This window comes from Plecotus auritus (assembly GCF_963455305.1).
Source record: "Plecotus auritus genome assembly, chromosome: 1".
Classification (NCBI taxonomy): Eukaryota; Metazoa; Chordata; class Mammalia; order Chiroptera; family Vespertilionidae; genus Plecotus; species Plecotus auritus.
The window spans coordinates 62,607,338-62,619,349 of NC_137770.1; the positions used below are offsets into that span (position 1 = coordinate 62,607,338).

At 42.5% G+C, this 12,012-nt stretch overlaps 1 protein-coding gene across 1 annotated transcript in view; it reads right to left on the reverse strand.

Moving 5' to 3' along the window:
* Window positions 1-12,012, reverse strand: part of SCG3 (secretogranin III) — a 46,055-nt gene continuing 34,043 nt past the window's right edge. The window contains exons 11-12 of the mRNA XM_080654646.1: window positions 8,393-8,473; window positions 1-2,517 (exon numbers count right to left, since the gene is read on the reverse strand). Coding sequence (XP_080510772.1) covers window positions 2,399-2,517; window positions 8,393-8,473 — 200 coding nt within the window. The 3' untranslated portion in view covers window positions 1-2,398. The remainder of the gene's footprint in view (window positions 2,518-8,392; window positions 8,474-12,012) is intronic.

The window sequence follows — 12,012 nt, forward strand, 5'->3', positions numbered from 1 at the left end:
AACTTCTGAATATTTTATTTTTGTCTAAGGGTCTCTCTTAGCAATTTCTAGCCAAAACATCTCTCTCCTTTTCCAAGTTATTAAAAACTTTGAATTAATTGTGTCTGCAGTAAAACTGGCCTGGACTGGCGTTGATTAGTCCTTGCCTGCACGTGGAATCACTGTGGAAGAATGGACTGAGATAAGAAACCTGGGTTCTAGGTTCAGCTTTACCACATCTTGGCCATGAGTTTGAGCATATCTTGTGCCCATGTTTATGTTTTGCAAACCAGTTTTCTTACATATAAAACAGGACTGATGATCTCCCTTTTGTCTTGGGTATCAATAGGAGCTAATGAATGTCTGTGGGCCCAGAAAGTTACAATAAACTCAAGAATTTCTTATTTTTAAAAATACTGCAGATATTTAGGTAAATTATAGAAAAGCTTTCATCACAGCAAGTTTTTCTCTCTGATGTAGAAGCAGCCCATTTGGATTACAGGACATGGGTGAAGTAGAGTCAGTCACGTTATCAAGGATTACATTAAGACAAGTCTGATTCATCATGCTTTGGCAAGTGTAGTTTGGGCAAAGGTGTTTTTGGTTTCCTCTCACCACTTACCAATGAGTATTGGCTTCTCTATAATAGATAAAGTAAAGAGTTTAGGTTTTATGGCATGCCAGGCTTTGGTTTTTGTTTATTTTTGCAACTCTAGAGAGGATGGGAGGAGCAGCAGGGGTCTCCTACCCTGAAAACAGCCTCTTCTATTTTCCCTGTGAGTTCCCAGTCCTCACCAAAAAGTAGATGCCAAGTAGGGACATTTAAGACCAGTATCTGACAGCCTTTTAAAGTAGTGACAGCTAATACACAAAGCATTATGTGATTTTTATGATTTTCAACTGAAATATACAGAAAAATATGTAATTTATACCGCATAACCCATTTTCAAAGCATTCTTTGGTTTGGGAACATTGCCTACTAAAATTTCAGGAGGACCCTGGGCGAGTTGTGGTGGTGGCTGAGAAAGAGGATTTGCAGGGACCAGAGGTTTGAAATCGTTTTCCTCCAGGGAACCTCAGCTAACCAGCTTTGGTTCACAGGGAAGGAAGGGAATGATTTTTATCTCTGTTTCTACCCCACCGTCTGGCCCTCTTGGTCTCTTCTGAGAAATCATGGCTTCGATCAAATCCAGTTTAGAAAACTCAGAGCTGGCATACATTTTTACCTCACTTTATGTAGTGTTTATGACCTCATTTTCTGCCTTGAGAGTACATAGTTATCTTTTTAAAAACAATTTTTTTTTATTGATTGCAGAGAGGAAGGGAATGGGATAGAAACATCAATGATGAGAGAGAATCATTAATTGGCTGCCTCCTGCATGCCCCCTCTAAGGACTGAGCCCGCAACCCGGGCATGTACCCTTGACTGGAATCGAACCTGGGACCCTTCAGTCAGCAGGCCAATGCTCTATCCACTGAGCCAAGCCAGCTAGAGCTATAGTTATCCCTCATAATAAACAAAATCAATGTCTTAAAACTCACTAATAGAAAATATTAAGAGTGGGGGGAAATTGTCAACAAATCCAGAAAATCCTATGCCTGTTTTTCAGGTTCCTTTTCGTGCTATTCAGCCTGATACAGAACTAGCAGGAAGAGCGTAAGAAAATAAAAAAGGCAGCATGGCTAGTGTAGCTCGGAAGTTGAGTGTTGACCCATGCACCAGGAGGTCGCCAGTTCGATTCCTGGTCAGGGCACATGCCTGGGTTTTGGGCTTGATCCCCAGTAGAGGGCATGCAGGAGGCAGCTGATCGATCCATCGATGTTGATGTTTCTATCTCTCCCTTTTCCTTCCTCCCTCTTTCAAATCAATAAAAATATATTTAAAATAAGAGAAAGTTACCTATTCAAAAAAATAAAAGAAAAAAAGCAGGTAGCTTCCTTCACGCTATAGAGGCTTTGAGGAAACGTGAATTTATTTCAACCAAAAGGGAACTGGTAGTGAAAAGGACATCTTGAAACAGATATGCTATGAGGTGCTTTGGTAACCAGCATGCCTTGAAAACAGAACCCCCACTTCTTCAGGGGGTGCTTATATGTGTGACACTGTAGGAAAAAATTCAGTTCTAAGGTCAGTCCTTTACAGGCTTTTCCAAAGCAGCCCATCTCTGATTATAAAATGTAAATCTACAAGGAAGTAAGGATTCTATGTACAAAATCTCAGCTTTCAACGTTACTTTTCAGATAGTTTTTATGGCAAGAAAGCTATGTCTTAACCACTTCTAAAAGGTTATCTACTATAAATCCAGCACTTCCTAACACTCCTTGGGTCAAAATAACTTTAATCACAGAATTAGGAGAGTTTTAAGCTATATTATGTCTTCTGAAACAGTGGAAAGACTCCTGGACCATTTTGCCATTTTTACAGGCTGCTGTAAATACGCTTGATGGCATCGGCTTCTTCTTTATCAAGGATGCCTTTCTCCACATAAGCTTCCGTTTGTTGGTTGATGAAGTCCTTCATCTTCGAAAGGTCATAATCTGGAAAACATCATGAGAGCATCATGAGAAAGATCAGGAAAGAGCAATCCCATTACAGTGATCACCATTAACCAAGAAGCGTTTTGTATACCACCACCACAACCATCCCTGTCTTTCACATCAGAAGGCATTTTAGGTCTTGGCATTTGTGCAGAGTTTTGCAGTTTAAAACCATGTGTATGTGTGTAATATTAGCTCATCTGCTCTCCAGCATCACACCTACTAGGTGTTCAGGTCGGGAGTACCACCCTCATCTGACCATGGAGGGCCCGGGCTTGGAGACCAGGGCTTCACACCTTGACTGTTTGTACCAATCACCTGGGGCTCCTGGGAAGTTGCAGATTTGTATTCAGTAGCTCCAAGGTGGGGCCCCAGAATCTGTTTTTTGTGGTTTTTTTTTAATTTAATTTAAAAAAATTTTCAATTACAGTTGACATTCAATATTGAATTAGTTTCAGATGTACAGCATAGTGGTTAGGCATTAATATAACTTATGAAGTGATCACTCCTGATAAGTCTAGTATAGTACCCACTTGGCACCATATATAGTTATTACAGTGTTATTGACTATATCCCCTAAGCTGTACATCCCCGTGACTATTTTGAAACTGCCAATTCGTACTTTTTAATCCCCTCACCTTTTTCATCCAGCCACCTAACACCCTTCCATCTGGCAACCATCCATTTGTTCTGTGTATCTACAAGTTTATTTATTTTGTTCTTTTTGTTTGTTTGTTTGTTTTGGTGAAATAATATGGTATTTGTCTTTCACTGTCTGACCTACTTCACTTAACATAATAACCTCTAGGTCCATCCATATTGGTGCAAATGGTAAGATTTCATTATTTTTTTTAGGCTGAGTAATATTTCATTGTATATATGTATATATATGTACCACATTTTCTTTATCCAATTGTCTATTGATGGACACTTAGGTTGTTTTCATTTTTTGGCTATTGTATGTGAAATGTCCTTCTTTGTCTCTTAATATAGCCTTTGTTTTAAAATCTATTTTGTCGGATAGTGTGAGATAAGTATTGCTACCCCAGCCTTGTTTTTTTCATTTCTATTTGCATGAAATATCTTTTTCCATCCCTTTACTTTCAGTCTCTGTGTCTTTCAATCTGAAGAGAGTCACTTGTAGGCAGCATATGTAAGGGTCTTTTTTTCTTCTCCATTCAGCCACCCTATGTCTTTTGATTGGAGCATTTAATCCATTTACATTTTAAGTAATTAATGATAAGTGTGTAGTTATGAACATTTTATTATTCACATTTTTATCTTTTTTCTTCTTCTTCTTCTTAAGCAAGTCCCTTTAATGTTTCTTGAAATGCTGATTCGGTGGTGATGACCTCCTTTATGTAATTTATGAAGTGATCACTTTCAGCTCTTCCTGTCCGGGAGCAGATTCTGCATTTTGAACAAGCCGCCGGGATATGCTGATTCTGCTAGTTTAGGACTCACACTTGGGGTAAGAAGATCCTCAAGCTTGAGTTCAAGATCATACAGGTAGTAAAGGTTACAATCAGAACCAGCTGTTTTGACTTTTTGAACTTGTTACACTGGTTAGTCCCTGTTGAGGTAACAACCCACTTTCCCATGTTTATTCAAATTAAGAATTACCTTGATTTTCACACTGTTTGAATTGTATGCATGGAGCAAAAAGCCAAACCATAACCTCTTTATGGTTTCTCTGTGCTACTTAAACAAACAAAAACCTATATACACCATCAATCCACCCACCAAAAACAGAGATCCCCAAGCAAGGAGGCTGCCTGTGGCACCTTTCTGAAAGCTTAAAAAGAAAACCACGTCTTCCCTTGATTCTTTAAATATTATATGCTTATTTAAAGAAAAAAAAAAATAAAATCATGAAAATAAAATTGAAATGACCTGAATTCTATCAATCATAGCTAACCACAGTTGGTATTTTGTTTTATTTCCTTTTAGCTTTTCAAATATATCTATCTCAACCCAGAATTGAGATCACAGTATATATACAAACTTATAACTAGCTCCTCTCACTTAACTTTATACAGGAGCATTAATATTCTTCAGAAACACCATTGTTAATGGTTAAATGCAATACATCCTATGGAAGCGCCAACATTTATGACACATATCCCTCATGATTGGGCATGGCGGTCTTCCATGCCATACAGTATTTGGGAGACCCTCCAGATTGTGAGTTGCTTGAGGCTGAGTTCCTTGAGGACAGTGCCATTCATCATGGCAGCTGGCAGCCTCTGGACCAGAGCCCTGCCTTCTTTCAATTTGTAAAGAGAAGAGAAAGGAGAGCATGGGGTATAAAACTCACAGCCCCTTTAGCTAGCTTGGGTCCTTTGGGCATCTTTAAGACCCTGCATGAAAAAAAAAATCCCCTCCTAAAAAACCACACAGAAAACCCCCCAAAACAAAAACTAAGCCTGAAAGACTCTCTACAAGCACCAGGTGTTTATCATATCAAGATGAGCAGAGGCTTAGAGAGAGCTTGTTTCCACCAAGGAGGGCATTTGCTCCCCACTAGGGCACAGCCTTGAGGGTTAGAGAGAGAACTCTGGGCATTGAGCTCTTCACAGCTGTCATCTGATCAGCTCCTCACGAAACTCCATGAGGTCAGCATTAGTATTTCCATTTCAGAGGCGGAGAAACAGGACAGAGGAGGTAAGTCACCTGCTCCAGTCCTGGAAGAGTCAGGTTCTGAACCAGGTCAGTCTGTAGTCACGGCTTTGACCACTCTGCGGTCTTTAATCGTGAAGGTGAAGTATCTAATTGGTGCAGAACAAACGTTCAGTATGTGCTTGGGTTTTTTTGTTGTTGTTGTTTGACTTTCCTTTTCTCTCAGGCACTGGACTAGAGAACCAAGCTGAACGTACATTTTGTGTGCACCTCGCCTCACTGGCTGATTCCTAGCCCACTCACTGGTTCCCATTAATACTCTTCAGACTCGGCTGCAGGATCAACATCTTTAGTGAGACAAAAGGCAGGCTCCCAAGGACAGATGTGAAGAGGTCCAGGTGATCTGAATGGGCAAACGGGAAACTATTGTGCCGGTGTTGACGTGGAAGAACTGTATCTTTATGACGTAGCTATCACCCTGTGCCGGGAAAGCCAGTCTGGTGCGGAGGAAAGGCCGGCAGCTGGTCGCAAGAGTACACAGTCAGTGCCCACCTGGCTCATCTTAAAAGAGGATGTAAGGTTGTTATGCACAAAAGAGAGTGCTGTGATTTACAAAGCACACTTTTTAAACAAAGGCTGCATTTGCTTTTATCATCATCCCCACGGTCATCACATGGGCCTTTCTCTCCTGGACTTGGGAAGGAGATTCAGGCCCTCTGGCCCCTGCCAAACAAAGGGCACGAGCAGAAGTTAAGGAAGTCAGAGCTAATAGTGTAGCAAGACTCCCTCTCACACAGCTGCAGCCCTTACATGGCCCAGGACCAGATCCCCGCAGGCTCTGAGAGATGACCCAAGCCGAGCTGAGCATACCTGAAGCAGTGGAGAAAAAGCTCCCTGCTTCTGCCTGCAGGAGGGTGTATTGCATGTCACCTCCCCTCCTGCAGGCAGAAGGGAACGTCAAACTCCACCCTGTCGTTCTGAGTTTGCTGGCACAGCCTTCCATATGCAAGCACCAGAGTTCCATGCTTTACTAGGTTGGCTGTTTCTTGAAGTGAAAGATTGAATTGCAGGATGTTGCTGGGCATGACCAGGAGTTTGATTCATATGTTCATCAGTGAAAGAAATCACATAAATAGTCCAAATTGTTGGACCATGTAATTTACATTTGTTTCGGAATGCACTTTGGCCCCTCCGGTATTACACTGATTCTAAGAGAAACATTTTTATTTTCAAGTCTTCGCAGTTACAGATAGCATGCTACACTTTTTTCTTCCTTAGTGGTGCATTACACAATGGTGCATTTCCCAAATCAATGAGAGATTTGATGAATTACAGTTCATGTGAATTTTAATGAAACTGACAGTCTGGAAATTCGCATTATGTTGAGCCAAATAAAATGAAAATGTGTGAAAACCTGATAATTGTTTCCATCTTGCTCAACTTACAATACCACGGGCTAACAAGGGGCTGAAAACATGTCTTCCTCCTGCTGTGCTCTATCTCAGCAGTTCTCCAGCTTGGCTGCACGGTGGAAAGATGGGGCGGGGGAGGGGGGCATTAAAAAATATTGATGCCTGGGTCCTGCCCCTCAGGTTTTTTATTTACTGGTGCTCCCTGGGCATCAGCATATGTAGAGGCCCTGCATGTGTTTTGAATGTACTATAAGGTTCGAGACGAACCGCTCGTCTCATTTTAAAAGCATCACTTTGCAACTGCTCTGTCTGACACCTGGGAATCTTACGGGACTCCTCTCTTGACATAGCTCTCAGGTTTCTCCCTTCTTTATTCCCTCTGCCCTGCCCTGGTTTAAGCCCCATCATTTCTGCTCTTGATCCTTGCCTTCTATCTCTCTCTCCAGTTTTCTGGGATATTATTTTTTCAACCTGTAACCACACTACATGCCAGATAGATTTCTCAGTTCTTAACAGTTCTCAGGGCTTGAGTAAGCCCTAACTTAGGTTCCCCTGGCTCAACAAGCCTCCTTTGCCAGGTGGCCAAGCATGTTCCTGACCTGCCCACGTTCCCAGCCCTGTCTGCTAGTCTGCCCCATAGACACCCAGTGTTCCTGGAAAACTGAATAGCTCCAGTTCCCAGAATGCATCACTCTCTTTTGTCCCTTTATGTCTTGGCACCCAGTGTTCCCTCTGTCTCCATCTCTCCTCACTTACCTTTCCAGTGAAGCCTTTTTCTTTATTAAAAAAATATATTTTTATTGATTACAGAGAGTAAGGGAAAGGGAGAGAGAGAGATAGAAACATCAGTGATGAGAGAGAATCATTGATCAGCTGCCTCCTGCACACCCCCTACTGGGGACTGAGCCTGCAACCTGGGCATGTGCCCTTGACCGGAATCGAACCCAGGATCCTTCAGTCCACGGGCTGACATTCAATCCACTGAGCCAAACCAGCTAGGGCTCCAGTGAAGCCTTTTTCACAGCCCTTCTTCCCAGTGGTCTCTGTCTCTGTGCCCCTTTCTCGCCCTCCTTTGCACCACCATGCCTGTCTGTGATGGCACCCACAGGGCCATCTGTACTTTACTGATGCTGTGAGCAACTTGGGGGCGGGGGTGCTGCATTTACTGTGCTTCACTTTTCTGGCACTCAGAACAGAGCCCAGTTAGTGCCGTGTTTTAAGTGAGTGAGTGGCTGCTTTCGTGACTGCTGAGTGCACCTAACATGTGTTCAGAAAACGCCTCTGTTTAAAATTATCCAAGAAAGGAGGGGGAGTAGACAAAACAAGATTGGCCAAGTGGGTGATGGACACATGCAGATTCATTATATTATTCTCTCTAATTTTGTTTGACTTTTTTTTTTAATTGATTTTTTACAGAGAGGAAGGGAGAGGGATAGAGAGTTAGAAACATCGATGAAAGAGAAACATCGATCAGCTGCCTCCTGCACACTCCCTACTGGGTATGTGCCCGCAACCAAGGTACATGCCCTTGACCAGAATTGAACCTGGGACCCTTGAGTCCACAGGCCGATGATCTATCCAATGACCCACACTGGTTAGGACTGTTTGACTTTTTTTTGTTTTGTTTTTTTCATCATAAAATAAAGGGAAAAAATGCCTTTGTTTGAAAGGCTGGTTTGAAAAATAAGAGAAATGGAGGTTCCCTCTGCATCCGAGAAGTGCTAGAATCTCTCTGGGCTCTGAAAGGAAACGTCAGCCTAATTTGATTGTAGGAATGTTTATTTAACAACAGCCCCTGGCAAATGGGTGAAGTTTGCAGTTTATAACCACACTAAAAGTCTTACCTTCTTTATTTCCTTTTGTGTTGTGTTTCTTTAGCCATTCAATATTTTTTCTGATGGCTTCCAAATAGGCTTCTGTTTTCCCTGAAAAGGCAAGAGAATCATATCAAACACTCACACAATACCATTGCATCTCTTTTTAAAGACCAGATTATGTGTAAAACCATAGACAAAATATTGGAATTATCGAGCACTTGTGCGGTGGTATGCCTAATGAGGTAGTGTGCATCCCTGTGTGTGTGTGTGTGTGTGTGTGTGTTGTGGGGGAGGGATGTCAAGGAGAGTGGATAGGGATAAGATTCTAGGAGGCAGGACCAAGCTGGTAAGTGTCAAGAAGCCATTCTCTCCCTACACAAATAACTATAGTTTGATGTTCTGGCAGAGTTTTGATTCAATTCGCTGGATAGGTGGGTCCCTATAATTCTTAGATTGAGTTGTTTATGGTTACAGATGGTTCTTCTAAACCTAGAGGCCTTGTCAGGTCAAGACCTGAGTCAGCCGAAACCGGTTTGGCTCAGTGGATGGAGCGTCGGCCTGCGGACTGAGGGGTCCCGGGTTCGATTCCGGTCGAGGGCATGTGCCTTGGTTGCGGGCACATCCCCAGTGGGAGGTGTGCAGGAGGCAGCTGATCGATGTTTCTCTCTCATCGATGTTTCTAGCTCTCTATCCCTCTCCCTTCCTCTCTGTAAAATATCAATAAAATATATTTAAAAAAAAAAAAAAAAAAAAAAAAAAAAAAAAAAAGACCTGAGTCAGAGTGGCAGATATTTAAAAGAATCCATCACTAAGTGATGTTAAGTAAGCCCAGATGTGTGGCTTGTGTAAGCTGTTACGCAAGTCTTCAGCTCAATTCTGATAGGGAGTATGTAGAAACTCAGATAAAGAGGGCAGTCTAAACCTCATTCAGATAAAGAGGGCAGTCCAAACCTCATTTCAAGGTTTGGATGGTGAACCTTATAATTTATTCTAGTAAAACTCCCCTGGATGTAAACCATTTTCTGATGGGCCTCAACTGTGGTGGGAGAATACCACACATCACCTGCTGTTCGATGGCGTTGCATTTGACTTGTTGCTTACAAATCGGTATCATCAACTTAGAGATGAGGAAACTAAGGCACAGAGAGGCTGAGTGACTTGGCCAAGGACACACAGGAAATAACAGAGCTGGAATTTGGGTTCTGATCTTGCCAAGTTTCTGTTACCTGTACAATTTTGAAAGATTGCACCTGTATTCAGACACGAACACCGATGTATCCTTGTTTTGTCTCAAAGCAATCATCCCCTTAAGCAAGTGAGGTCCCTAATGCTCAGAGTGTCTGTACTAAAAGACAGGGGGGTCTGGACAGTTCCGGATGGCCTAAGAAAAAAGGCTTTCAAAGTGCAGGTCCTCTGCAAAAGTAATGGAAAGCCAAGGCTTAGTGTGGTGACCACCTACTCTGAGCCTCCTTTGAGCCCTATTACCTCTAGTCTACTGCCCAGACTTTTTGAACTACCTGTACCGAGTGCTTTTTATGTGCCAGGGGCTGTGCATTGTGCACCAAAATGCATTATCTCTTTTATTCTTCACAACAACCCTTTGAGGCACTCCTTTCTCATCCCCATTTTATAGGCAAAGAAACGAAGGCATAGACAGATAAAAGTGATATGCCGAAGATCACATGGCTAGTAAGTAATTGATCCAGGTTTGAACATGGCTACATCTGTCTGCAGACCATGAACAATAACACTGCCTTAAGATTTGACAATGTTCTGAGGATCCAAGATGGTGGCGGAGTAGGTGGATACTTACTCCTCCCAGGCCCAAACAGGAATTACAATTAAAATATAGAGCAATCAACCTGAATAGCCATCTGAAGACTAGCTAAACAGAAGTCTTATAACTAAGGATTTACAGAAGAGGCCACATCAAGACTGGTAGAAAGGCCAGAGACTTGAAAAGGACTGGTGGCTGGTCTTACTCGCACGGGACAGTATCTGAGATCTTGGAGGGATATCTGAGCTGCAAAGGTTCCCCTTGAGAAATGTGGGGTCTCAACCCCAAGGTGGGCTCACTGCCCAGAGCAACAATGCCAGGAAGAGGTGCCCACCTAACATCTGACTATGAAAATCAGCAGGGATTCCATCTGCCAGGGAGGGACAAGAGAAACCCAGGCACCCTCGTGAGGAACCAGCACATAAAGTCTTGTTCACAGCCACTCTCCCTAGGCTCTGGCAGATGGAGGGCAGAGCAGACTAGAGTCGTGTGAGGAGAGACTGGGTCTTGTGACTCTGGGGAGAGAGCTGAAGGGACAGCCACCAAGATCCTGTGCTGAGTCACTGTCCCACACCCCAGATGCCCCACTCCCTTCCACATGGCATCAGCCTGGGGGGATGCAATAGCCCCACCCCTGGACTCCCTGTCTTTGCACCCTGCAGAGCTCACACCCTGCTGAGGAGCCAGTTCAGGGTAGACTCTGGGTGACAGTGACTGAGTTATGTGGCTTCAGGGTAGGGGTCATTCCCCCCACTTTCCTGTGAACCTGATTGGTGCCTTCCTCTCATGGGAGATCAGATATCCCATTCTCCGGGCTCCTGGAAGCCCCACCTTCACAACTCCTGGTGGCTCACCACTGCCTAGGAATGGGAAGAATCTGGGACAGACTAAATTGTGTGGCTCTGGGGTGGTACATGTACACAATGGAATACTACTCACTGTAAAAAAAAGAAGGAAATATTATCTTTTGCAACAGCTTGGATAGACCTGGAGAGCACTATGCTAAGGGAAATAAGCCAGTCAGAGAGAGACAGGTACCATATGATTTACACTTATATGTGGAATCTAATGAACAAAATAAACTAACAAACAAAATAGAAATAGACTCAGAGATACAGAGAGGGAGGCTGGAGGGCTGAGTGAAAAAGGTAAAGGGATTAAGCAAAAATAAAACAAAACAGAACAAAAGAAACCCAAACAATTCATAACTGACAACAGTATGGTAATTACTAGAGGGAAAGAGAGATGGGGGAGGTAAAACAGGAGGGTAAATGGTGATTGAAGGAAACTTGACTTGGAGAGATGGATGCACAATACAATATGCAGATGATGTATTGTAGAATTGGACACTTGAAACCTAATATAATTTTATTAACCAATGTCACCCCAATAAGTTCAATTAAAAAAATCTGACAATGTTCCAAACAGTATAGACTCATAGATACAGAGAACAGACTAATGGTTGACAGAGGGGAGGGGTTTGGGAGGCTGGGTGAAAAAGGGGAAGGAGATTGAGAAGTACAGATTGGGAGTTACAAACTATGCATGGGGATGTAAAGTACAGTAGGGGAATATAGTCAATAATATTTCAGTAACTATCTATGGTGCCAGGTGGGTACTGGAAAATATCAGGGGGAACACTTTGTAAAGTATATGGTTGTCTAACGTCATCTGAAACTAATACAAAATAATATTGAATGTCAACTGTAATTGAAAAATATTAAAGAATTAAAAAAGAAAAGTGCAGATGCCCTGTGGGGCATCTATAAGGACCTAATATATATCTAACCTCTGAGTTCTAGGCTGTGGAAATTAAAAAACTACAACGTGATTAACAAAAAGAAAGAAAAAGATTTAACAATATTCCAAT